This window comes from Ranitomeya variabilis, chromosome 4 (genome assembly GCF_051348905.1).
Source record: "Ranitomeya variabilis isolate aRanVar5 chromosome 4, aRanVar5.hap1, whole genome shotgun sequence".
NCBI classification, from domain to species: domain Eukaryota; kingdom Metazoa; phylum Chordata; class Amphibia; order Anura; family Dendrobatidae; genus Ranitomeya; species Ranitomeya variabilis.
In genome coordinates, this window is record NC_135235.1 from 380,933,548 (window position 1) to 380,961,379 (window position 27,832).

Sequence of the window (27,832 nt, forward strand, 5' to 3'; positions counted from 1 at the left end):
AGGTGAAGTATGTCCCCAGGGCTTCCCTAAAGAATAGATGGTAATGGTGTAGGACGCAATAAATAACGAGGACTCAAGGTTGCAGTCTCTTTACCTTTTACTGAAGACTTCAGCGTCCGCAGTCCAGAGCACTGTTCACAGGGCTGGCTGAGTCCGGCCGGTCCGAAGGCACATCCAGAGTTCCCTTTGCAGGTGGAAATCAGTAGCCTTCCTACTAGCGTCTGTGTGTTGAAGTACTTCCCTGCTGAGCACCACGGGATAGTCCTCTCAACTGTCGTGTATGTTTCTTATGTTCTCTCTCCGTCCCCCAGATGGTATGGATAGGACGACCCATATGACGGGTAGGCCTGGAGCTATTTTATAGGGACCCTAGTGACACCCCTCTCCCACAATTTGCCTCCGTTGTCTTCATTAGGTTTAAAGGTTGGGCAGCCAAATTGGAATTAACTGTCCTGCCGTAGTTCAAAGTAATGCGTAGAGCCAATTACTCCCTCGGTGTTCCGGCCACCGGCTACGCGCCTCAGAAGGATGTTGCCGGTCTTAAGTCAAGACTCCTCCTGGTGTTATCTCCTTGTCCTGTGATCTCGTTTCTCACTTCTCCACAATATACTTCGCTTCTTGTCCTTTCTTAGGATGCTGCCGCAATGAGGTGCAGGCGCAGCTCCGTAACGTTCTATCTCTTGCTCTGTCTCTGTCAGGATCCCACCCATGACAGGGAGCGCTGTCTGCAGCTCAGATGTTCCTCCTTTTCTCTCCCTGTCTGCCTGACAGGTCTTCTCTGGGTCGAACCCAGGTAGCTTCTCTCTCTAACTTCCTATCCAACCCCCAGTTTTACCCGACTGTGAGGGGTGGCCTAATAGATAGAACCTTTTGCTCCCCCTGGTGGCCGGAGTGTAAAGTGTAGTGTGTGACTGTGATACCTGGTCAGGTGAACTCCTTTAGTACCATCAGACGTACCATCACTCCCCCTGGTGGAAGAGCGACAATACTGCAACGACCAGGACTCTGGGGCGCTGCATGTGCATGAGAGTCACGGATTTCCGGGTTTTCCAGGTTGCTGAAGGCCACAGGTTTGTGTGTGTTTAAAAACCCTGCAGCAAGGGGTATGGGGGTGTCAGGGGTCATGTCAGGTTTGCGAGGTGCACGTCAGTGTCAGACTGGTGTGTGCTGGTCTGCAGAGTGCATGGAGGCCAGCAGAGCCAGCACCCAGGGCAGCTGAATAGCCTGGCACCCGCAGCATACACAGAGATGCAAGTCGTCCATGGTACTGGTCTCGGATGTGGACAGTCCTGTGCCCGGAGGTGGATGTCCTGTGCCCGTAGGAGTCGGATGTGGACAGTCCTGTGCCCGGAGGTGGATGTCCTGTGCCTGAAAGAGGACTAGCATGTGTAACGATTGCAAACAGGTGGATACGGTGCCCGGCTGCTATCCGGAGGATATCCTGAACTGTGTACGACTGTGTGAGTAAAGAGTCTGCAAAGAGACTGTGATACAGCGATGCAGGACACCCACGAGAACTAGTCAGAGGAGGGCTGGCGTGTGTAGTGTCTGCAACATATGAGCCTGTGTGTATGGAGACGTATAGAGACTGTGAGATGGCGTGCGGTCGCCCAGGGAAACTGGACAAGGGAAGTCTGGCCTGTTCAGGGACCGCAAATCTAAAGCCATGTGATATGTATTGCTTTGAACTGGTGTAAACTGGTCACTGATAATATCCACTGAAGTTATATGCATTTATGTGAATTGGACTTTAATGCTGTGAAGAAACACATTAAAAGAGACTTTTGTGTTTGAATTTGTGGGTCACTGCTTCTTCACTGCGTACGATGCTACTGCTGCTTTACACCAGTGAGAGTCTTAAAAACACAGTGTTCCTTTGTCTACCTCCGTGTGCAGCCGAATGAGCTGATCTACCACAACATACAACCCCTGGCAAAAATTATGGAATCACCGGCCTTGGAGGATGTTCATTCAGTTGTTTAGTTTTGTGCCAAGTCTGTGATCTCCTTTTTTTTTCTACAAAATTACAGTCATTTCAAATGGCAACTTTCTGGCTTTAAGAAACACTAAAAGAAATCAAGAACAAAAAATGTGGTAGTCAGTAATGGTTACATTTTTTAACCAAGCATAGGGGAAAAATTATGTAATCACTCAATTCTGAGGAATAAAATTATGGAATCATGAAAAACAAACAAACAAAAAACCCTCCAACACATCACTAGTATTTTGTTGCACCACAGCTTTTCTAACAACTTACAGTCTCTGAGGCCTGGACTTAATGAGTGTCACACAGGACTCTTCATCAATCTGGCTCCAACTTTTTCTGATTGCTGTTGCCAGATCGGCTTTGCAGGTTGGAGCCTTGTCATGGACCATTTTCTTCAACTTCCACCAAAGATTGTCAATTGGATTGAGATCCGGACTATTTGCAGGCCATGACATGGATCTTATGTGTTTTTTTCCAGGAATGTTTGCACAGTTTTTGCTCTATGCCAGGATGCATTATCATCTTGAAAAATGATTTCATCATCCCCAAACATCCTTTCAATTGATGGGATAAGAAAAGTGTCCAAAATATCAACATAAACTTGTGCATTTATTGAAGAGGTAATGACAGCCACCTCCCCAGTGCCTTTACCTGACATGCAGCCTCATATCATCAATGACTGTGGAAATTTGCATGTTCTCTTCAGGCAGTCATCTTTATAAATCTCATTGGAACGGCACCAAACAAAAGTTCCAGCATCATCACCTTGCCCAATGCAGATTTTCGATTCATCACTGAATATGACTTTCATCCAGTTATCCACAGTCCACGATTGCTTTTCCTCAGCCCATTGTAACCTTGTTTTTTTCTATTTAGGTGTTAATGATGGCATTTGTTTAGCTTTTCTGTATGTAAATCCCATTGCCTTTAGGCGGTTTCTTACAGTTCGGTCACAGAGGTTGACTCCAGTTTCCTCCCATTCGTTCCTCATTTGTTTTGTTGTGCATTTCCTGTTTTGGAGACATATTGCTTTAAGTTTTCAGTCATGATGCTTTGATGTCTTCCTTGATCTAACAGTATGTTTGCCTTTAACAAGCTTCCCATGTTGTTTGTATTTGGCCCAGATTTTAGACACAGCTGACTGTGAACAACCAACCTCTTTTGCAACATTGAGTGATTTACCCTTTTTTAAGAGTTTAATAATCCTCTCCTTTGTTTCAATCGAGATTTCTTGTGTTGGACACATGATTCATGTCAGTCCACTTGGTGCAGCAGCTCTCCAAGGTGTGATCACTCCTTTTTAGATGCAGACTAACGAGCAGATCTAATCTGATGCAGGTGTTAAGGTACCATTACACTAAACGAGTTACCAACGATCACGACCAGCGATACGACCTGGCCGTGATCGTTGGTAAGTCGTTGTGTGGTCGCTGGGGAGCTGTCACACAGACAGCTCTCTCCAGCGACCAACGATCAGGGGAACGACTTCGGCATCGTTGAAACTGTCTTCTTCTAAAAGCAGTTTTAACCATGTGGACGCCGGGGGACGTGACAGACATCAGAATGTGAGTATGTACTGTTTTTTTTTAACTTTTACAATGGTAACCAGGGTAAATATCGGGTTATTAAGCGCGGCCCTGCGCTTAGTAACCCGATATTTACCCTGGTTACAAGTGAACACATCGCTGGATCGGCATCACACACGCCGATCCAGCGATGACAGCGGGTGATCAGCGACCAAAAAAAGGTCCTGATCATTCCCATCGACCAACGATCTCCCAGCAGGGGCCTGATCGTTGGTCGCGGTCACATATAACGACATCGTTAGCGGGATTGTTGCTACGTCACCAAAAGCGTGACGTTGGAACAATATCGTTAACGATATCGTTATGTGTGACTCAGCCTTTAGTTTTTTTGGGAATGAAAGTTTACAGGGTGATTCCATAATTTTTTCCTCAGAATTGAGTGACTCCATAATTTTTCCCCAATGCTTGGTTAAAAAAAGTAACCATTACTGACTAGCACATTTTTTGTTCTTGATTTCTTTTAGTGTTTCTTAAAGCCAGAAAGTTGCCATTTGAAATTATTGTAGTTTTGTGCCATGTCTGTGATCTGCTTTTTTTCTACAAAATTAAATAACTGAATCGACATCCTCCAAGGCCGGTGATTCCATAATTTTTGCCAGGGGTTGTATATGCACTCATGGGACAACATATACTGAAACTGAGTGAGCATTTTTTTAAACTTATATTGAAAAGTTTGAATTTAAACACAAAATGTATATATCCAAAGAAGTTTTGAAATATATAGAGGTATACTTGAGATTTCAAGTTCATAAAAAACATTCTCAGAAATCTTATATGGTGTTTCCATATTTCTATTTACCATATGCTTCTATTATATAGATGCCCTCCACAGTATATAGTATGTAGAAATATAATCAAGTGCTTTAGTATGATTGTGAGTTTCCATTGAATAAACTCTACATATGAACAGTTGTCAATAGTGGCAATACTACTTCTTTATTTACTTGATTTTAGTTTTTGTGGGGCAACATTAGGACAGCTTGCAAATCCACCACTTCCCTTAAGGCCAGTCTCACACGTCCAGATAATTCCGGTACCGGAAAAAAACGGTACCGGAATTATCCGTGTCCGTGTGCCCCTGCGTTTCTGTGGCACATCAGTGTGGCACACGTGTGCCTCCCGTGTGCCCACTGGGTACCACACGCACCGTGCAGGAGACAGCGCTAAAGTTTAGCGCTGTCCCCTGCATCGTGCTGAAGCCGCGATTCATATCTTCTGTGCAGCAGCGTTTGCTGTAAAGAAGATATGAATAATCCATTTTTTTAGTGGTATTTCGTGTTTAAAATAAAGCTCCATGTCCCCACCCCCTGTGCGCCCCCCCGCTGTTCTGAAAATAATCACCCGGCTCCCTCGTTGGCTGTCGCTGCTCCTTCCTGTCCTGGCCGCACCTTCTACTGTATGCGGTCACGTCATCTGTGCAGATGTCATTGATTTTTTGCGGACCGTGTCTCAGTGTGCCAAACACGGAGACATGTCAGTGTTCGTGGGAGCGCACGTATTACATGGACCCATTAAAGTCAATGGGTCCATGTAAAAAACGTACCGCACACGGACGTTCTCCGTGTGCCGTGCAGGAGACAGCGCTCCAGTAAGCGCTGTCCCCCCCACATGGTGCTGAAGCCGCGATTCATATCTTCTGTGCAGCAGCGTTTGCTGTAAAGAAGATATGAATAATCCATTTTTTTATTGGTATTTCGTGTTTAAAATAAAGCTCCATGTCCCCACCCCCTGTGCGCCCCCCCGCTGTTCTGAAAATACTCACCCGGCTCCCTCGTTGGCTGTCGCTGCTCCTTCCTGTCCTGGCCGCACCTTCTACTGTATGCGGTCACGTGGGGCCGCTCATTTACAGTAAGGAATATGCGGCCCCACCCCTATGGGAGGTGGAGCCGCATATTCATGACTGTAATCGGCGGCCCCACGTGACCGCATACAGTAGAAGGTGCGGCCAGGACAGGGAGCAGCGACAGCCAACGAGGGAGCCAGGTGAGTATTTTCAGAACAGCGGGGGGGCGCACAGGGGTTGGGGACATGGAGCTTTATTTTAAACACGAAATACCAATAAAAAATGGATTATTCATATCTTCTTTACAGCAAACGCTGCTGCACAGAAGATATGAATCGCGGCTTCAGCACCATGTGGGGGGGACAGCGCTTACTGGAGCGCTGTCTCCTGCACGGCACACGGAGAACGTCCGTGTGCGGTACGTGTTTTACATGGACCCATTGACTTTAATGGGTCCATGTAATACGTGCGCTCCCACGAACACTGACATGTCTCCGTGTTTGGCACACTGAGACACGGTCCGCAAAAAATCAATGACATCTGCACAGATGCATTGATTTCAATGTGCCTACGTGTGTCAGTGGCTCCTGTACGTGAGGAAACTGTCACCTCACGTACCGGAGCCACTGACATGTGAAACCGGCCTAACTTTGATGAAACCTACATCAAGAATTCATGTCAATTTTGCATGCCAGGCAACGGGGAAATTGTGCTTTTTAAATTCAACCACATTGTGTTAATAAAGTTTTGTAGACTTAAAGATGGTTTGATAATGGAAATAAATAAATACAAATATGTTGATAATCAGAAAATAACAATGGGTGTTACAGCTAAAGCTCATAATAATCAGTTATTTTTGCTGCTGGAAGATAAAAACACTCATTTCCCTGGTGTCTGTCTGTCAACGGAAAACTGCGACTTGTAGATTGTGAGCCTTCGCGGGCAGGGTCCTCTCTCATCCTGTACCAGTTGCGACTTGTAGTGTTCAAGATTATTGTACCTGTTTTTATTATGTATACCCCTCCTCACATGTAAAGCGCCATGGAATAAATGGCGCTATAATAATAAATAATAATAATAGTGCAGACTGTCCATTTAAAGGGAATGTGACTATGCAATGCATGGTCATCCAGACAAGTATTTGGGAGTCCCTAGCAGGATTCTTTGTCTGTGACACCCATATACCTACCCAGGCTAACACTTTTATGGCTCGTTCGTTTATGAAGAACTCATCTGATCTGTTTTGCAGATCAAATGGAAACATTGAAAAAAGGTTGTCATATAAACACCATTTGTTTTTTACGGATCTGTTGCAACAATTACCGTAGCATGGAAAACATTTTTTTTTATTTTTCTTCTAAATTGTTGATATATATAAAAACAGATATTATATGGATGTCACATTGGTGTAAATAATGATGGCGTACTGAGGACATGCGGAGAACAATACGAATGAAAAATTGCCTGTTTTTTTGGGTGGGATGAGTCCTGCCTTAAGCACTCTTTTATTACTATCTTCACCACTATTGCCTATCATGTAGGAGATAAACAAAATGTTGTACAACGCAAATCCATATTACAAATTATTTTTTGTTAAAGGGAACCTGTCATCTGATACATGCTGCCTAAACCACGTCTCAGCCACTGGCTGTAGTATACCAGCCAGGTATGTTGGTCTCTGAAACGCCAAAGAATTTCAGAGACAAACATGCTTCTAATAGCCATGTATAGGCAGAGGCTTGCTAGTCACTGTCAGCGGGTGGAGATAAGCCGCCGAGGAGTCGGCCTGTACGACTTGTCCCCCGCACGGCTTAGTGCCCGGCAGCTATTAAAAGCATACATATATCTGTGATCGTACAGCCAGTCGCTGTGATACATGCTGCCCACGATTTGCCAACGAGGTGGGCAGCATGTATCAGCTCACAGGTTCCCTTTAACATCAAGACTGATTATTTCACATAAGTGAAGTGTTTGCATGTGCTCAAAGAACAGTGCACAAATTAAAAGTATGAGAAATGCACAGAAACCGATGTTTATAAGCAATTACATTTTGAATATTTTGATGGCCTGTTGGATGTTTTTGGCCTAGATCAGAAATTACAGAATGATTGGCCGGGTTATTATTGACTAATACATTTCACTAGTGTTCCTGTTACTTTCTGAAATTTAGTAATCTCTATGTGACTCATGTTATACTCACCCTCCAAACTTGTCTGTTATGTCTTTCCTTGTGGCTCTTCCATAAGACTTTGGCCTGGTCCTAGAATGTGGTACCTCAGATTTTCTATCGCATTTTTCTGTACCGTCAGTTGGAGTCATGTCATCCTTTGCAGGACTGATAATAAGAAAACAATTTTAAGCACTCTTTAAAAAATTCCCAATTTTAGACAACAATTGGTTTGTCTATGATCACAAAAAAGTTGTTTTTTTTCTTCTAGAAATAATACACTTTTCTGTATGGATGGGATGTATCTAGTATTGCAGCTCAGTCCAATTCATTTCAAAGATGATGAGCTGCAATAGTTAACACAGTCCTTGGACTACTGCTAGACAGGGGCATAATGGTCATGGTCACAGGGAGTGGGACCCCAAACAGCCTGTGGAGGAAGGGGGAATGTCAATGCAAGCACTATTTTAATCTGCAGGTGTATCCTCAGTTGAAATGTATTGTGGAGCAGAGAATCACCATCTCCCTGCTCTGCTATACCTAGACAAGTCATTGGTCTATCAGAGCTGGCAGCTGACATAGGCATCTAGTCACAGGTGGCATCACTGCATTCCACCCAACTATGCCTGCATGGAGGAGGAAGAGAATGTGGCTCAGTGTGGGAACAAGGACAAGTGATAAGAATTTTTTTTTTATGTCTATTTGAAAAGCTTTTGCATGGTGTACATTATCACAGTATTAGGGACAGGACAGGGTGAATATTAGGGTATGTGCACACGTTGCAGATTTCCTGCAGATCTGCCGTTTTTTTTTCCGCGCAGAAGCGCTGCAGATCCGCAAGTGATTTACAGTACAATGTAAATCAATGGCAAAAAAAAATGCTGTGCTAATGGTGCAGAAAAATCTGCACGGAAAACGCAGCAGATTAAAAAAAGGACCATGTCAATTATTTTTGTAGATTTGCTGCGTTTCTGCACCCATTCCATAATAGAAATCTGCAGGGGTAAAAAAAGGAAGAAATCCTCACAAAAATCTGCAACGTGTGCACATACCAAAAAAAGGCGCAGATTCTGACCTGCGTTTTCTGCCAAGAAATGCAGAATCTGCATAGAAAATTTCACAGTCAAATCTGCAAAGTGTGCACATAGCTTATAGTGTTGGAGTCATAATAGGGAATATTATTACAATATTTGGGCCAGGACGATGACCATTTTGGGGACATAATTATTATAGATGGCTGAATGGGGGACATTATTACTAACAGTCATGGCAAAAAGTGTTGGCACCATTTAAATTGTTCCTGAAAATGAAGTATTTTCCCCAGGAAATTATTGCAATTATATGTTTTGTTATACGCGTATTTGTTTCCTTTCTGTTTATTGGAACAACACAAAGAAGCAAAGAAAAAAAGGCAAATTGGACATAATTTCACACAAAACCCCAACAAATTGTTGGCACCTTTCCAAAATCGTGGGTAAACAACTTTGTTTCAAGCATGTGATGCTCGTTAAAACTCACCTGTGGCAAGAAACAAGCGTGGGCAATATCAAAATCACACCTGAAAACAAATACAAAGGGGTGACGTTCACTCAATTCTTGCATCGTCTGCCTGTGTGTGCCACACTAAGGCCGTGTGTCCACGATAAGTAAACGCTGCTTGTTTGACGCTGCAGCGTCAAACACGCAGCGTCCAGATGTTCCAGCATAGTGGAGGGGATTTTTTGAAATCCCGTGTCCACTATGCGTGGAAACCCGCACGCGGCGGGCCTGCGACTCCGGACATGCTGCGCGTCTTTTCAGATCGCAGCATGTCCGTACACCTTGCGGGGACGCAGCGTCCCCGCAAGGCATATCACAGGACCCTATGGGACAGAGCGATCATCCCGGATGTGAAGAGTTAACACATCCGGCATGATCGCGTCCCAGCAAGGGGGCGGGGCTTAGCGCCGAGCGGCTTCGCCGCTGCGGCGATACCGCCGGCCATCCTGAACGTGGAGACATAGCCTTAGGGTATGTGTCCACGTTCAGGATTGCATCAGGATTTGGTCAGGATTTTCCATCAGTATTTGTAAGCCAAAACCAGGAGTGGAACAATTAGAGGAAAAGTATAATAGAAACATATGCTCCACTTTTGCATTTATCACCCACTCCTGGATTTGGCTTACAAATACTGATGAAAAATCCTGACCAAATCCTGATGCAATCCTGAACGTGGACACATACCCTTTGGCTGCCTTCACACTAGCAGTATTTGGTCAGTATTTTACATCAGTATTTGTAAGGCAAAACCAGGAGTGGAACAATTAGGGTATGTGTCCACGTTCAGGATTGCATCAGGATTTGGTCAGGATTTTTCATCAGTATTTGTAAGCCAAAACCAGGAGTGGGTGATAAATGCAAAAGTGGAGCATATGTTTCTATTATACTTTTCCTCTAATTGTTCCACTCCTGGTTTTGGCTTACAAATACTGATGAAAAATCCTGACCAAATCCTGATGCAATCCTGAACGTGGACACATACCCTTAGAGGAAAAGTATAATAGAAACATCAGATAGAAACATCTGCACCACTTCTGGATTTATCACCCACTCCTGGTTTTGGCTTACAAATACTGATGTAAAATACTGACCAAATACTGCTAGTGTGACGGCAACCTAAGGGCTCATTTCCAATTGAGAGAAAAAAAAGGTCCGATTTACGGACCGAAAAAACGGAGGTAAATCATGCGAGTGTCATGCGATTTTTTTATCGCAACATCCGTATGCAATCCGTATGCAATCCGTGTGCAATGCGATTTTAACATGAGCTTTTACATACAGCAGTTCTCTGACATTTACACATTGTTTTACAACGAAATATTCTTCAAAACACACATATATACACTCACCGGCCACTTTATTAGGTACACCTGTCCAACTTCTTGTTAACACTTAATTTCTAATCAGCCAATCACATGGCGGCAACTCAGTGCATTTAGGCATGTAGACATGGTCAAGACAATCTCCTGCAGTTCAAACCGAGCATCAGTATGGGGAAGAAAGGTGATTTGAGTGCCTTTGAACGTGGCATGGTTGTTGGTGCCAGAAGGGCTGGTCTGAGTATTTCAGAAACTGCTGATCTACTGGGATTTTCACGCACAACCATCTCTAGGGTTTACAGAGAATGGTCCGAAAAAGAAAAAAAATCCAGTGAGCGGCAGTTCTGTGGGCGGAAATGCCTTGTTGATGCCAGAGGTCAGAGGAGAATGGGCAGACTGGTTCGAGCTGATAGAAAGGCAACAGTGACTCAAATCGCCACCCGTTACAACCAAGGTAGGCCTAAGAGCATCTCTGAACGCACAGTGCGTCGAACTTTGAGGCAGATGGGCTACAGCAGCAGAAGACCACACCGGGTACCACTCCTTTCAGCTAAGAACAGGAAACTGAGGCTACAATTTGTACAAGCTCATCGAAATTGGACAGTAGAAGATTGGAAAAACGTTGCTTGGTCTGATGAGTCTCGATTTCTGCTGCGACATTCGGATGGTAGGGTCAGAATTTGGCGTAAACAACATGAAAGCATGGATCCATCCTGCCTTGTATGGAGCATCTTTGGGATGTGCAGCCGACAAATCTGCGGCAACTGTGTGATGCCATCATGTCAATATGGACCAAAATCTCTGAGGAATGCTTCCAGCACCTTGTTGAATCTATGCCACGAAGAATTGAGGCAGTTCTGAAGGCAAAAGGGGGTCCAACCCGTTACTAGCATGGTGTACCTAATAAAGTGGCCGGTGAGTGTATATATATATGTCAGTGAGACACATCTACTATATAATTGTCTATGGGTCACTTCCGTCTTTCTGTCCTTCTGTCTTTCTTTCTGTCACGGATATTCATTGGTCGCGGCCTCTGTCTGTCATGGAATCCAAGTTGCTGATTGGTCTCGCCAGCTGCCTGTCATGGCTGCCGCGACCAATCAGTGACGGCCACAGTCCGATTAGTCCCTCCCTACTCCCATGCAGTCAGTGCCCGGTGCCTGCTCCATACTCCCCTCCAGTCACCGCTCACACAGGGTTAATGCCGGCGGTAACGGACCGCGTTATGCCGCGGGTAACTCACTCCGTTACCGCCGCTATTAACCCTGTGTGACCAAATTTTTACTATTGATGCTGCCTATGCAGCGTCAATAGTAAAAACATCTAATGTTAAAAATAATAAAAAAAATAAAAAATCATTATATACTCACCTTTCCCACTCCTCGCAACGCTCCGGTGACCACTCCATGCAAGCGGCAGGTTCCGGTGGCAAGGATGGTCTGCGAGAAGGACCTGCCATGACGTCACGGTCATGTGACCGCGATGTCATCACAGGTCCTGCACGCCTGCGCGAGAAGGACCTGCCGTGACGTCACAGTCATGTGACCGCGACACGGTCATGTGACCGCGACGTCATCACAGGTCCTGCGCGCCTACGTGACAAGTAGGCGACAGGACTACAAGGGGCCCTGGAAGGTGAGTATATGTTTATTTTTTAACCTGTGACATACGTGGCTGGTAGTGTTGAGCATTCCGATACCGCAAGTATCGGGTATCGGCCGATATTTGCTGTATCGGAATTCCGATACCGAGTTCCGATATTTTTGTGATATCGGAAATCGGAATCGGAAGTTCCCAGGGTCTGGAGGAGAGGAGCCTCTCCTTCAGGCCCTGGGATCCATATTCATGTAAAAAATAAAGAATTAAAATAAAAAATATGGATATACTCACCCCTCCGGCGGACCCTGGACCTTAGCGATGTAACCGGCAGCCTCCGTTCCTAAGAATGCAGTGAGTTTAGGACCTGCAATGACGTCGCGGCTTGTGATTGGTCGCGTGAGCAGTCACATGAGCGGTCATGCGACCAATCACAAGCCGCGACGTCATCGAAGGTCCTTAACTCTGCATTCTTAAGAACGGAGGCACCGCTAAGAGCAGGGGCCGCCGGAGGGGTGAGTATATCAATATTTTTTATTTTTATTCTTTATTTTATACATGAATATGGATCCCAGGGCCTGAAGGAGAGGCTCCTCTCCTCCAGACCCTGGGAACCATTCCGATATTTTGTGTCCCATTGATATGCATTGGTATCAGGTATCGGCGAGATCCGATATTTTGCCGGTATCGGCCGATCCAATCCGATACCGATACCTTTGCATATCGGAAGGTATCGCTCAACACTAGTGGCTGGACAATATACTACGTAGCTGGGCAATATACTACGTGACTGGCCAATATACTATGTGGCTGGGCAATATACTGCATGGCTCTGTGCTGTATACTACGTCACTGGGCAATATACTACGTAACTGTGCAATATACTAGGTGGCTGGGCAATATACTACGTCACTGGGCAATATACTACGTAACTGGGCAATATACTACGTGGCTCTGTGCTGTATACTACGTTGCTGTGCAATATACTACGTGGTTGGGCAATATACTACGTGGCTGGGCAATATACTACGTAGCTGGGCAATATACTACGTGACTGGCCAATATGCTACGTGACTGGGCAATATACTACGTGGCTCTGTGCTGTATACTACGTCGTTGTGCAATATACTACGTGGCTCTGTGCTGTATACTACGTCACTGGGCAATATACTACGTTACTGGGCAATATACTTTGTGGCTGGTCAATATACTACGTCACTGGGCAATATACTACGTCACTGGGCAATATACTACGTGGCTGGGCAATATACTACGTGGCTGGGCAATATACTACGTGGGCTGTGCAATATACTACGTGGACATGCATATTCTAGAATACCCGATACGTTAGAATCGGGCCACCATCTAGTATATATATATATTTATATTTAATACAGAGATAGATAGCAGAAAAGCCGGTAATTCAATTGCCGGCTTTTGCTATCTCCTTCCCAAACCCGACAGGATGTGAGACATGGTTTACATACAGTAAACCATTTCATATCCCTTATTTTTTTACATATTCCTCACTACTAATGTAAGAAGTGTCTGTGTGTAAAATTTTGTTGCTCTAGCTGTTAAAATAAAGGGTTAAATCATGGAAAAAATTGGTGTGGGCTCCCGCGCAATTTTCTCCACCAGAGTGCGAAAGCCAGTGACTGAGGGCAGATATTAATAGCCTAGAGAGGGACCATGGTTATTGGCCCCCCCTGGCTAAAAACATCTTCCCGCAGTCACCCCAGAAAAGGCACATCTGTAAGATGCGCCTATTCTGGCACTTAACCAATCTCTTCCCTCTCCCCTGAATTGGTGGGATATGGGGTAATAAAGGGTTAATGTCACCTTGCTATTGTAAGGTGACATTAAGCCAGTTTAATAATGGAGAGGCGTCAATAAGACACCTATCCATTATTAATCCAATACTAATAAAGGGTTAAAAAAACACACACACATTATGAAATAAGTATTTTAATGAAATAAATACACATGGTGTGGTAATAGTTTATTATACGCTCAATCCAATTAAAGACCCTTTTCACCTGAAAGAAAGTTGAAATAAAAAAACAACATTATCCCATACCTCTCCGGCGTTACAATCAAGTCCCACGATGTAAATCCACCTGATGGGGTTAAATAATTTTACAAGCAGGAGCCTGCTAATGCAGCTATTGCTCCTGTCTGTAAAAATTGGGGAATGAATGTAAAGCAGTGGAACGTAGCTACCTAGACTTGCGGTGCTGCGCCCCCTGCTGGCATAACGTCATATGAACTGTGGCGTGAGAATTTTTCAGAATATTTTCTCACAGTCGAGTTCATATGAGTTTATGCCAGCAGGGGGCGCAGCACCGCAAGTCTAGGTAGCTACGTTCCCCTGCTTTCCATTCATTCCCCACTTTTTACAGGCAGGAGCACAGCTGCATTAGCAGAGCTTCTGTGTGTAAAATTATTTAACCCCTTCAGATGGATTTACAGCATGCGACATGACTGAGCATCGGAGAAGTATGGGATATTGTTGCTTTTTTATTTTAACTTTTTTTCAGGTGACAAGGATCATCATTTGGATTTATTTCATTAACATACTTTTTCCCTAATGTGTGTATGTATTATTAACCCTTTATTACTATAGGATTAATAATGGATAGGTGTCTTATTAACCTGGCTTAATGTCACCTTACAATAGCAAGGTGACATTAACCCTTTATTACCCCATATCCCACACCTACTCGGGAGTGGAAAGAGAGAGGCTAAGTGCCAGAATAGGCGCATCTGAGGCCTATTTTACACGTCAGTGGCTCCGGCACGTATGGTGACAGTTTTCTCACGTACCGGAGACACTGACTCACGTAGACACATTAAAATCAATGTGTCTCTGCACATGTCAGCGTGTTTTCATGGACCGTGTGTTCGTTTGAAAAACACGGAGACATGTCAGTGTTCGTGGGAGCGCACGGATCACACGGACCCATTAAAGTCAATGGGTCCGTGTAAACACGTACCGCACACGGATGCTGTCCGTGTGCCGCCTGTGTGCCGACTGAGTACCACACGGACGTTGCAGGAGACAGCGCTACAGTAAGCACTGTCCCCCCAGCGTGTGGTGCTGAAGCCGCCATTCATTTCTTCTCCCCAGCAGCGTTCGCTGGAGAGAAGGAATGAAAAATCAATGTTTTTTATTATTTTTGTGTTTAGAATAAAGATCCTTGTCACTTGCCGCCTCCCACCCCCTGAGCGCCCGCCCGCTGGCATTTAAATACTCACCCAGCTCCCTCGATGCTTCCTGTCAGCGCCGCAGCTTGTCCTGTATGAGCGGTCACGTGGTGCCGCTCATTACAGTGATGAATATGCAGCTCCACCTTCCATAGGGGTGGAGCCGCATATTCATCACTGTAATGAGCGGCACCACGTGACCGCTCATACAGCATACAGAACAAGCTGCGACGCTGAGAGGAGGCATCGAGGGAGCTGGGTGAGTATTTTATTTCCAGCTGGCGGGCGCACAGGGGGTGGGAGGGGGGAGGTTACCGGGAACATTATTTTAACCACAAAAAAAATAAAAAAACAATGTTTTTTCATTCCTTCTCTCCAGCGAACGCTGCTTGGAAGAAGGAATGAATTCCGGCTTCAGCACCCAAAGCAGGGGACAGCGCTTAACTGTAGCGCTGTCTCCTGCATGGTCCGTGTGGTACTCAGTCGGCATACGGGCGGCACACGGCTGCCGCACGTGTGCCACACTGATGTGCCAAGCATACAGAACACGCTGCGATGCTGAGAGGAGGCATCGAGGGAGCTGGGTGAGTATTTTATTTCCAGCTGGCGGGCGCACAGGGGGTGGGAGGGGGGAGGTTACCGGGAACATTATTTTAACCACAAAAAAAATAAAAAAACAATGTTTTTTCATTCCTTCTCTCCAGCGAACGCTGCTTGGAAGAAGGAATGAATTCCAGCTTCAGCACCCAAAGCAGGGGACAGCGCTTAACTGTAGCGCTGTCTCCTGCATGGTCCGTGTGGTACTCAGTCGGCATACGGGCGGCACACAGCTGCCGCACGTGTGCCACACTGATGTGCCAAGTGAGCACACGGTCAAGGATAACTCCGGTACCGATTTTTCCGGTACTGGAATTATCTGGACGTGTGAGACTGGCCTTACAGATGTGCCTTTTCTGGGGTGGCTGGGGGCAGATGTTTTTAGCCAGGGGGGAGGCAATAACCATGGTCACTGTCTAGGCTATTAATATCTGCCCTCAGTCACTGGCTTTCCCACTCTGGTGGAGAAAATTGCGCGGGAGCCCACGCCAGTTTTTTCCGTGAATTAACCCTTTATTTTAACACCTTTAGCCCCCAAATTTTACACACAGACACTTCTTACATTGGTAATGAGGAATATGTAAAAAAAGAAGGGATATGAAATGGTTTACTGTATGTAAACCATGTCTCATATCCTGTTGGGTTTGATAAGGAGATAGGAAAAGCCGGCAATTGAATTATCGGCTTTCCTGCTATCTAGCTCTGTATGAAATATAAAGACATATATATATATATATGTGTGTGTGTGTGTCTCACTGACATATATATATATATATATATATATATATATATATATATGCCTATACTATGTGTAGACATTTATTTTATCTATTCTACTCTAACCTGTCAGTGTGATTTTACTGTACACCGCACTGAATTGCCGGCTTTTCAAAGGACACCAGTGCGTAAAAATCAGACAGCACTCGCATGGTCCGAGTGCTGTGCAATTTTTTTTTTTTCGCACCCATTGACTTACATTGGCGAGTCTCATCCGATAATCGCAGCATGCTGCGATTTTTTTTCTCAGTCCTATTTCAGCTGAGAAAAAATTGCAGGTGAGATGTCACCCATTGAATAACATTGGTCCGAGTGCAATCCAATTTTTTATCGGATTGCACTCGTCCGTTTTTCTCGCAAGTGGAAATGAGCCCTAAGCATGGAAAATATAAGCATGGAAAACATAAGGGTATGTGCACACGTTGCAGATTGGTTTGCAGAATTTTCTGCACAGAATCTCCATCTCTTGGCAGAAAATGCAGGTAAAAATCCACGCATTTTTGCTGCGTTTTTTGTGTAGATTTTCATGCGTTTTTTTTTAAGCGGATTTGTCTGTGCTTTTGTAACCTTAAAAAAGATCTATTATTTAACAAAAAAAAGAATTGTGATGTCATTTCTTTGTCCAACCTCTTATTTTACATACTTCATTGAAGAATAATTTTTACACACATACAGATTGATAGATAGATGACATATCGATAGATGGATAGATAGATAGATAGATAGATAATGGATAGATAGCACTGTGTTACAAAGGTTTTGTCCCTCGGACAATTTTGAGTGTTCCTGACTGATTGTTTCATGCTGATTTCAGAAATGACTTCAGATTTGTCCTATCACATAAGGTTTTTGAGAAATGATACGAAACATTATAATATTCTGTTATAATTCTAAAAACTCATATATGAACTTTTTCTGAAACAGTATATTCTGAATTTTCCACTGAAATAGCATAACTCGCTGATCTACACATATGCAAGCACTTATTATGCGAATTCCGCACAGGCGCAGTGAATCATTCGGCTGACTGTGTACGGAGCATACCACATCTCCTAGGCAGGGGAAGAATCAAAAGACAATACTGACATTACAGTAGGGTATCACCGAGGATTCATTTTGTGAGGTAAAATATTTCACTGACTGTTTTTAAACAATATTTTACCTCACAAAATGTATCTTCCGCGATCTCAAGAGAGCACATACGGGAGAAGTCAGCACATGGGGAAAAAGAGAGTGGATAGGTGGGTGAGCACATGGGGGGAGAGATTCTCAACGCTGCAAAGCCTGCCCTCATCTTGACATTACCGCCCTCCATCTAGTTACTATCATATATGCGATTCGCCTGCATACTTTTCATTTTTTTTAAACTGAAGATTTATTTTGAAATGTCGCGTCAGTGTCTCAACAGCAGTGATAATTTCTGCTACATATGCGGAGAATATATAATGAAAAAGAAAAAAAAAAGAGAAGCCAGCACTGCTAATGGTCAGAACGCAATACAAATGGTGCACATGCACCTACTGAATTCTAACTGTAGTTCAAATATGAGACATTTAGCAAATAATTGATCTTTTTTTTTTTTTTTTTTAAATTGATCAATTGATCTCCAGGTACAGCTTGCATGTCATAGTATAGTAATGGTGTCTTTCTTTTTATGCTCTTTTTATACATCTAGGAGGCCGTAATGGCACAACGTTAATAAAATACGTAGCGTAGGACTGCCCCATTATGAGATTGCCGTGAAGTGGCGGGGTAGCTCAAAAAATTGATCAATTATTTGCTAAATGTCTCATATTTGAACTACAGTTAGAATTCAGTAGGTGCATGTGCACCATTTGTATTGCGTTCTGACCATTAGCAGTGCTGGCTTCTCTTTTTTTTTTCTAATATATAATGAAAGCACAAAAGAAGTAAATGACTCCACTTGTTAAGAAAGCATATGAACTATACTTTGAATGTTCAATTGGAGATCAGGACAAACAGTGGGCACCTCATATATGCTGTGCATCTGGAGCGCCCCCAGACGCAGGGCCACGGGGTACTCGGTACCGGGCCTCTCTGTCTCGGTCCTGGGGTTGTCACGGCGGCTAAACCCGGTCCGTGACCCTGCTAAGAGGCGTCCAATGAAAGGGGTGATGAGGGTGCGTGGTGCAAGGCGCGATGAATAACGAGGACACAGGGTTGCAGTCTCTTTACCTCTTTACTGAAGGCTTCGGGATCCGCAATCCAGAGCACTGCTAACAGGGCTGGCTGAGACCGGCCGGTCCGAAGGCACAGAGTTCCCTTTGCAGGTGGAAATCAGTGCCTACCTTCTAGCGCCTGTGTGTTGTAGTACCTCCCTGCTGAGCACCACGGGATAGTCCTCACAACTGTTGTGTCTGTTTCTGATGTTCTTTCTCTCTCCGTCCCCCAGATGATATGGCTAGGATGCACCCGTATGACGGGGTAGGCCTGGAGTTATTTTATAGGGACCCTAGAGACGCCCCTCTCCCACAATTGCCTCCGTTGTCTTCGTTAGGTGTAAAAGGGTGAGACAACCAACCTGAAGTTAACTGTCCTGCCGTATTTCGAAGTAATGCGTAGAGTCTGTTACTTCCTCGGTGCCCCGGCCACCGGCTATGCGCCTCAGTAGGATGTTGCCACGATCTTAAGGCACGACTCCTACTGGTTCTATTCTCCTTTGTACTGTGATCTCGCTTCTCACTTCTCCACAATAAACCTTGCTTCATTTCCTTTCTAAGAAGCCTGCCACTATATCACTCAAGCACGGCTCCATAACGATCTGTCCTTTTCGCTAGGCCACTGTCAGGATCCCACCCCTGACAGGTCCTCTCCCGAACTCTCCCGGGCTGCTTTCTCCCAAACTTCCTGTCCAACCCCCAGTTTTACCAGAGCGTGAGGAGTGTCCTACTAGATAGAACCACTCCCCCTGGTGGCCGGAGTGTGAAGTGTAGTGTGTGTGTGATACCTGGTCAGGTGAACTCCTTTAGTGCAATCAGATGTAACATCACCCTCCTTAGCGGCAGAGCGACATTACTGCAATGACCAGGACTCTGGGGCGCTGCACTCCCACCCGTCTAAATCCAGTACTCCCGGAGTGGGAAAATAAGAACAATACACGTTAGCAGAAAACACACAAAATTTTGAAATAATATAAACAATTAAACACTATGAACAAGTAAATATAACAGTGCTTCCCTGTATGGGAGGTGAGAACACTTGAACGTTGCGAAAGTTTTGGTCATGCACAGTTCATGATTCCCAGTTCAGTGGGTGCAAACTTGAAACAGCAGGGATCCCGGGTAAACAAAGGGATCCCTTTTGAAAGTTTTGGAGCAATTCACCGTCCATAACTCCATTGTCCATTGTTTTTAAACTTGTAACAAAGATATTTACACAAACACTTTCAACCAAATGACAGCTATCGTTAATATTTCCAAGTTTTGTAGCGAAGGGGAGTTTGATTCTTGGTGCTACGTGTGGACCTCCGCAGTGCAGGAGTTGCTACCGGCCTAACAGGGCCCGCTGCACTTGCTATCGCTGGTGTAGTGCACTGTCTCCTAGCTACACTTCTAGTAAGCCTAGGTAGAACTGGCATGTTGGAGCTCTCAGGGCTGTTGCTACTAATGGTGGGCATGGCAGATTCACCGATAGCAGAGGGAGGACTTGCCGGTTCAACTGCTGGCATGGCATCTTCCGGTGGGGTCGGCTGTGCTTGCGGGCTCAGATGACCCGGCACCACATTTAGTTCTGACGGTTTCAGTTGACGAAACGTTAGGACCGGTACCACAGTGGCCTGATTTATTTGAGTCCAAGACTGGGGAAAATCGCCAAGGACAGTGTGTATCATCTTCTCTTCTTCCACGGGGGAAGACGTCCCGGGGTCTGTCTCCCCATCTCTCAGCTTGTCAGGGCATATTTTAAGGTGGTCCCTGGATATTGCCGCTGAGGTTTCCCCTCCATCTTTGCTGATGAGACAGACCTTCGTATTGTCGAAGTTGGATGGCAGGATGGTATACGGTTCCGCTTCCCAGTGGTCATCAAGCTTGTGTAGTCTCCTCTTCCGTTTGAGGACTTGCTCACCGGGTGACAAGGGAATCGCAGGAGCATGCTGGTTGTAGTCTCTTTCTTGTTTTTGTCTGGTTTGAGCGAGACTCCTTTCTACACACTCCTGTACTTCACGGTACCTTTGTTGCCTCTCCGTATCCCAATCCGCATCTGGCGAGATATCTTCGGGGGTCAGGACCCCCCATGTCCAGATCAACCGGCAACTTGCTAGACCTTCCTCGCATCAGGTACGCTGGAGTGCATTTGGTGGAATTCACCGGGATGTGGTTGTACATATCCACCAGGTCCGGCAACTTTGTGGGCCACAAGTTCCGTTCCTCCACCGGTAAGGTCTTCAGTAAGTCGATCACCACCTGATTCATCTTCTCACACATCCCATTGGTTTGTGGATGGTACGGTGTGGTTCTGATCTTCTTACACCCGTACAAATTGCAGAACTCCTGGAACACCTCTGCTTCAAATGCTGGCCCCTGATCGGTCAGTACCTTCTCCAGGTACCCATGGGGTCTACAGAAGTACTGCTGGAAGGTTTTGGCAGCCGTCCTAGCCATTAGATCTTTGACCAGCACGACTACCAGGAATCTGGAGTAGTGGTCCACGATGGTGAGAGCGTAGATATAACCTGACCGGCTAGGTGTTAGTTTCACGTGATCTAGCGCAACCAGCTCGAGCGGCCGTTTGGTGAGGATGGGCTGCAAGGGAGCCCTTTGGCTGTCACGATCCTTCCTGTGCAGGCTACATGGGCCACACTCTCGACACCACTTCTCGATGGTTTTCTTCATGCCGATCCAGTAGAACCTCCCACGGAGTAGCCTCTCTAGCTTCCTCCATCCGAAATGTCCTGCCCCATCATGGTACGCTCCCAGGACCATTGGCACATCTTGGGACCACAATCTGCCATACCAATTCATGAGTGCGTGGGTCGATACTTCTCCGGCACAGTTTACCATCGTGAATAAACAGTTTGCCCCTCTCCTTCCACAGCTGTAATGCCTCTGGTGGATCATCCGGGCCGGGATGCAAACCTGCCTGCATCAGGAGTTCTTTCACCCGACGGACCGCAGGGTCACCATCCTGGTTCTCTGCCCACCCGTGATGGGGCAGGGGATTCAACGGGGCGCCCTGCTTATTCTTGCGCCTGTTCTCCACCTGATGGGAGCACTGGGTGGCCTTGGGGCGATGGAAAGCGGGCAGCTCTACCTCTTCAAATGCTTCTAGATCTTCCTCCGTTTCGGGCAAGTGGGGCATTCGGGACAATGCATCGGCATTCGCATTCTTGTGCCCTGCCCGGTACTTGATGGTGAAGTCGTAATTGGACAACCGGGCCATCCACCGCTGCTCCAAGGCAACGAGTTTTGCTGTGTCCAAATGCGTTAGCGGATTATTATCCGTGAAGATGGTGAATTTTGCTGAGGCCAAGTTGTGTTTGAACCTCTCCGTCATGGCCCAGATGACGGCAAGGAACTCCAGCTTAAAGGAACTGTAGTTGTCAGGGTTCCTTTCAGTGGGGCGAAGCTTCCTACTGGCGTAAGCGATTACTCTTTCCTTGCCTTTCTGGACCTGGGACAGCACGGCTCCCAACCCCACGTTGCTGGCGTCCGTATACAATACAAACGGCTGGTCATATTCGGGGTAGGCCAGTACCTCTTCTCCCGTCAGTTTAAGCAGGTGAACGATCCTTCCGGTCCATCGTTCCAATCAAATGGGGTATTCTTACCCTTGGGTTTCTTGGATTGGCCCACCAACAGGTCTTGCAATGGCGCGGCCTTCTTGGTGAAGTCCTTGATAAACCTCCGGTAGTAGCCCACCAACCCGAGGAACTGCCGGACTTCATGAAGGTTACCGGGCGTCGGCCAGTCCTTGATCACCGTGACCTTGTTGGGGTCGGGGGCCACTCCTTCAGCACTCACCACATGGCTCAGGTACTGCACTTTAGGTTTTAGCAGATGGCATTTGGACGGTTTCACCTTTAAGCCAAAGTTGGACAGAGCTTCAAACACCTCGGCCAGGTGCTTCAAATGGTCTTCATAGGTCTTAGAGAAGACAATGACGTCGTCCAGATATAGCAGCACGGTTTCAAAGTTCTTGTGTCCCAGACAGCACTCCATCATCCTCTGGAACGTTCCCGGGGCGTTACACAATCCGAACGGCATGTAGTTGAATTTGCAGAGACCCATCGGCGTCGTGAAGGCCGTCTTTTCTTTGTCCACCTCTGCCACGGGAACCTGCCAGTACCCACTAGTGAGATCCAAGGTAGAGAAGTAGTTAGCAGATTTTAAAGCAGCCAAGGACTCCTCTATCCTGGGCAGGGGGTATGCATCCTTATGTGTAATGCGGTTTAGTTGCCTATAGTCCACACACATCCTCATGGTGCCATCTTTCTTCCTAACGAGGACTAAGGGAGCAGACCAGGGGCTACAACTGTCTCTCACTACCCCAGCCTCCTTCATCTCTCGCAACATGTCCTTATCACACTGATAATGAGCTGGGGGTACAGGACGGTATCTTTCTTTTATGGGGGGTGATCTCCTGTGGGGATATGATGTTGAATCCATTTACCTGCCCGAAATCTAGGGGGCGCTTGCTGAATACCCGCTCATACTCATGAACCACCCTGTAGGCTCCCTGTTTCTGATGAGATGGAGTAGAGTCAGTGCCCACGTGTAATTCCCGACACCAATCTTTCGTCTGCCCTGCAGAGCCGTTGCTCTCCGCAGGATTGGACGGGACCAAAGGCCCGGGTGCCTGTATCACACTATTATTAACAGTAAACAGCTTGGCAAGTGTGACATACTTGGTTAGGTGGACCTCTTCCTCCCCACAGTTAAGAACACGTACTGGCACCCTTCCCTTGCGGACGTCAACCACCCCTCTGGCTGTCAGGAGAGTAGGCCTATGATCTGAATACACAGGTTCTACCAGGGCCTGATAGTCTTTACCCCTGAGATCTATGGCTGCCCAACACGATATTAACATTTCACTCCTGGGGGGTATTGCAATGGGGTTTGAATCACTCACTGTGACCCGGCCAATCTCACCACCAGTCAACTCCACCTGCATCAGAGCTCTGATTTCTTTCTGCAAGGCACGTTGTTCACTGTAGCCAGCTGTTTCTGCTACCTGCTGCAACAAGACAATAACTTCTGCAAGACAATTTTCTATAACATTAGTACCAATGGTCATCATGGGGTTACATTCACGTTGGTCAATATCAACAATGACAATTCCCTGGGCCTCCAATTCTACCCGCCCCACCTTGATGGTGACCTCTTTATACCCCACTTGTGGCAATGGCTGACCATTACTAGCTATTATGGTGAAATCATCATCGGGGCCACGGGTAATGTCGGTGTCCTCCCAATAACGTCTATAAAGGATGTAAGGCATAGTCGTCACCTGGGAACCGGTATCCAGCAAAGCGTTCATGGGGATACCATCGATCACGATGGGGAGAACTGGCCGCCCTCCGATGTATTTTGGCTCTCCAATTTTGCGGGCCTGACCGTCCTACTCCTGGGGGTTGGCCCTCTCCCCCAGAGGTTGCTCGTTTAAATGACAGTACCTTGCAAGATGGCCCACCTGGTGGCAGCGGCGGCAGATAGGTCATCCGTCCCGATGAAAATGATCGTCGTCTCTGCCTCTGGTCGACGGAACCCTCCTCTGTCGCTGCCAGGGGACATCCTCCGGTCTGGAAGCCAGCTGGATCTTCTCCTTGGGGGCCTCCTGCAGGGATTGGACGGTCCGGGCTAGGGCAGCAACGCTCTTGGTCAGCTCCTGCATCTGGAGGCGCAGTCCTGCAGGGGAGTCGTCCTCCAGGGTCTGGGCATCGGCCTCAGCGGAAACGGGCGCGTCCGGCGCCACCTCCTGGTGGTACGTGAGGGCTTGACGCCTGCGAAGTACGGCACAGCTGGGCTGTCGCTCTGGTAGCTCCTGGATGGCTTTATCTTTGAATTGCGCAAAAGTCAGGTCTGGATTCTGCATGGCCAGGAAGTGCAGTTGGGCCCTTTGGTGACTGCACAGGAGCCCCTCGATGAACCGCTCTTTCAGGAGTTTATCTTCATCTTGCATGCTGTTTGGGTCACTCTGCTTGATGGCCCGCAGTGCCTCCTGGAGATTAAGGGCATAGTCCCGTAAGCTATCCTGCGGCCTCTGCTTGCACCCATAGAACGTCAATTTAATTTCCGTAGCGGTGCGGGTGTCAAAGGTGGCTTTGAGCTTTGCAAAGACCTGCTGCGCAGTTCTCTTATCTGCGGCGGGCCAGGACTTCACTTCTCTCAGAGCCGCTCCAAAGATTTGGCTGGTTATCATATGAACTTTCTGAGGCTCCGTCAAGGGATAAAACTCGAGCAGGCTGCAGATCCCTTCTCTAAAGTCAGTTAATGTATGGGATTCTCCAGAGTATCACGGGAGCCAGGCTGCTCCAGGTAGGTACGGCTTGGAGAAGGGCATAATGGCTGCCCTAGCCGTGGCGTTATCCGGCGGTCGCATCTACTGCGGGGCCTGGAGGTGCCCCTGAGTCTGCGGCTGCGGCCACCGCCTCCGCTCCTCACGAATCAGACATGGCCGCTCCTCCCCTCTGCTAACCTGGTGGAAGTCGGTGTTCCTCTTCTGGAGTCGGCACCTCACCGCGTCTCCTCGCTCCGTGCTCTTTTCGTCTGACTCCGCCCACGAAGCTATGGCGGGCACTTTTGGCGGCAAGCGACAATACACAGTCTTTGCAATAAATCAAGGTTCAAGCACAATTCAGACACAGTTCCAAGGCACACATGACCTGATTCTTCAGGCTTAAGTAGATCCTGTTCGTGACGCCAAGTTGGAGCACCCCCAGACGCAGGGCCGCGGGGTACTCGGTACCGGGCCTCTCTGTCTCGGTCCTGGGGTTGTCACGGCGGCTAGACCCGGTCCGTGACCCTGCTAAGGGGCGTCCAATGAAAGGGGTGATGAGGGTGCGTGGTGCAAGGCGCGATGAATATCGAGGACACAGGGTTGCAGTCTCTTTACCTCTTTACTGAAGGCTTCGGGATCTGCAATCCAGAGCACTGCTAACAGGGCTGGCTGAGTCCGGCCGGTCTGAAGGCACATCCAGAGTTCCTTTTGCAGGTGGAAATCAGTGCCTACCTTCTAGCGCCTGTGTGTTGTAGTACCTCTCTGCTGAGCACCACGGGATAGTCCTCACAACTGTTGTGTCTGTTTCTGATGTTCTTTCTGTTTCTGATGTTCTTTCTCTCTCCGTCCCCCAGATGATATGGCTAGGACGCACCCGTATGACAGGGTAGGCCTGGAGTTATTTTATAGGGACCCTAGAGACGCCCCTCTCCCACAATTGCCTCCGTTGTCTTCGTTAGGTGTAAAAGGGTGAGACAACCAACCTGAAGTTAACTGTCCTGCCGTATTTCGAAGTAATGCGTAGAGTCTGTTACTTCCTCGGTGCCCCGGCCACCGGCTATGCGCCTCAGTAGGATGTTGCCACGATCTTAAGGCACGACTCCTACTGGTTCTATTCTCCTTTGTACTGTGATCTCGCTTCTCACTTCTCCACAATAAACCTCGCTTTGTGTCCTTTCTAAGAAGTCTGCCGCTATATCACTCAAGCACGGCTCCGTAACGATCTGTCCTTTTCGCTAGGCCACTGTCAGGATCCCACCCCTGACAGGTCCTCTCCCGAACTCTCCTGGGCTGCTTTCTCCCTAACTTCCTGTCCAACCCCCAGTTTTACCAGAGCGTGAGGAGTGTCCTACTAGATAGAACCACTCCCCCTGGTGGCCGGAGTGTGAAGTGTAGTGTGTGTGTGATACCTGGTCAGGTGAACTCCTTTAGTGCAATCAGACGTAACATCACCCTCCTTAGCGGCAGAGCGACATTACTGCAACGACCAGGACTCAGAACCACTCCCCCTGGTGGCCGGAGTGTGAAGTGTAGTGTGTGTGTGATACCTGGTCAGGTGAACTCCTTTAGTGCAATCAGACGTAACATCACCCTCCTTAGCGGCAGAGCGACATTACTGCAACGACCAGGACTCTGGGGCGCTGCACATCTTGTTCTAGAAGCCTTAGTATGTATGTGCACACGCTGCAGATTTTCCTGCGGATCCGCAGCGGATTTGATGCTGCGGATCCGCAGCAGTTTACCCAAAGTTTACAGTACCATGTAAACCTATGGGGAAAAAAAAACGCTGTGCACATGCTGCAGAAAAATCCGCGCGGAAACGCAGCGGATTATTTTCCGCAGCATGTCAATTCTTTGTGCGGATTCCGCAGCGGTTTTCAACCAGCACCAATAGGAAAGTGCAGTTGAAAACCCACAGAGGAATCCGCAGAAGAAACCGCGAGAAAATCCGCAGTGAAAACCGCAGTGGTTTTGCACTGCGGATTTTCAAAATCCGCTGTGGAAAAATCTGCAGCAGAATCCGCAACGTGGGCACATACCCTTAGGGTATGTGTCCACGTTCAGGAATCGCTGCGTTTTTGACGCAGCATGCATAAGAAACGCAGCTTCTAGATGTTACAGCATAGTGGAGGGGATTTCATGAAATCCTGTCTCCACTATGCAGTAAAAGATGCATGCGGGACACCCGAGAAAACTCACATGCGGCGCATCTTTTAAGAACGCAGCATGTCTTTACATTGCAGAAAAAACTCAAGGACAACGCAGGTGACCTTCCAGTGACCTCAGGTGCAGATTTGGTCAGGATTTTACTTGCATAAAATCCTGACCAAATTCTGAAACAATCTTGAACGTGGACACATACCCTTAGAGCATGGCTGAATGGATCACAACCTTCAATGCCGTTCGCTGTCCCAATAATATGGAGAGAGCAGAGAGATCATGTAACAGATTGCTACTTCTGCCTTACAAATGTAACAGGATATTCAGCAAAGAACAAGAAATCAATACAATATCCTAATCTTCCTTCAGCCATAAGACCAGTGCCACATGATGAAAGTCTTCGTTTTCCAAAGCCGCCCAAAGTATGGACAATGGAGGACAATGAAGATGAACTACAATGTCAGTGGAAAATGAAACTGCTGCAGACCCAGACTTTGAGCCTTCTACATCTAATCCACATCTGTTCAGTCAAGCTGATCTGAGTGACTTGGTCAGAGATTTGAAATTGTCAAAGAGGCAGGCAGAATTATTGGGATCAAGGCTGCAAGAACGGAATCTCATATTACCAGGAATAAGAGTTTCTGTTTTTCTCAGTTGTCA

General features: G+C 46.8%; 1 protein-coding gene across 2 annotated transcripts in view; it reads right to left on the minus strand.

Annotated features, from left to right (window-relative positions):
* SMTNL1 (smoothelin like 1) overlaps positions 1-27,832 on the minus strand; it is a 384,545-nt gene that overhangs the window by 317,321 nt on the left and 39,392 nt on the right. Inside the window, exon 2 of one of the 2 annotated variants that reach the window (XM_077250806.1) lies at positions 7,557-7,691. The exons of the other annotated variant lie outside the window; for it this stretch is intronic. Coding sequence (XP_077106921.1) covers positions 7,557-7,691 — 135 coding nt within the window. The remainder of the gene's footprint in view (positions 1-7,556; positions 7,692-27,832) is intronic. 2 annotated transcript variants of the gene reach the window in all.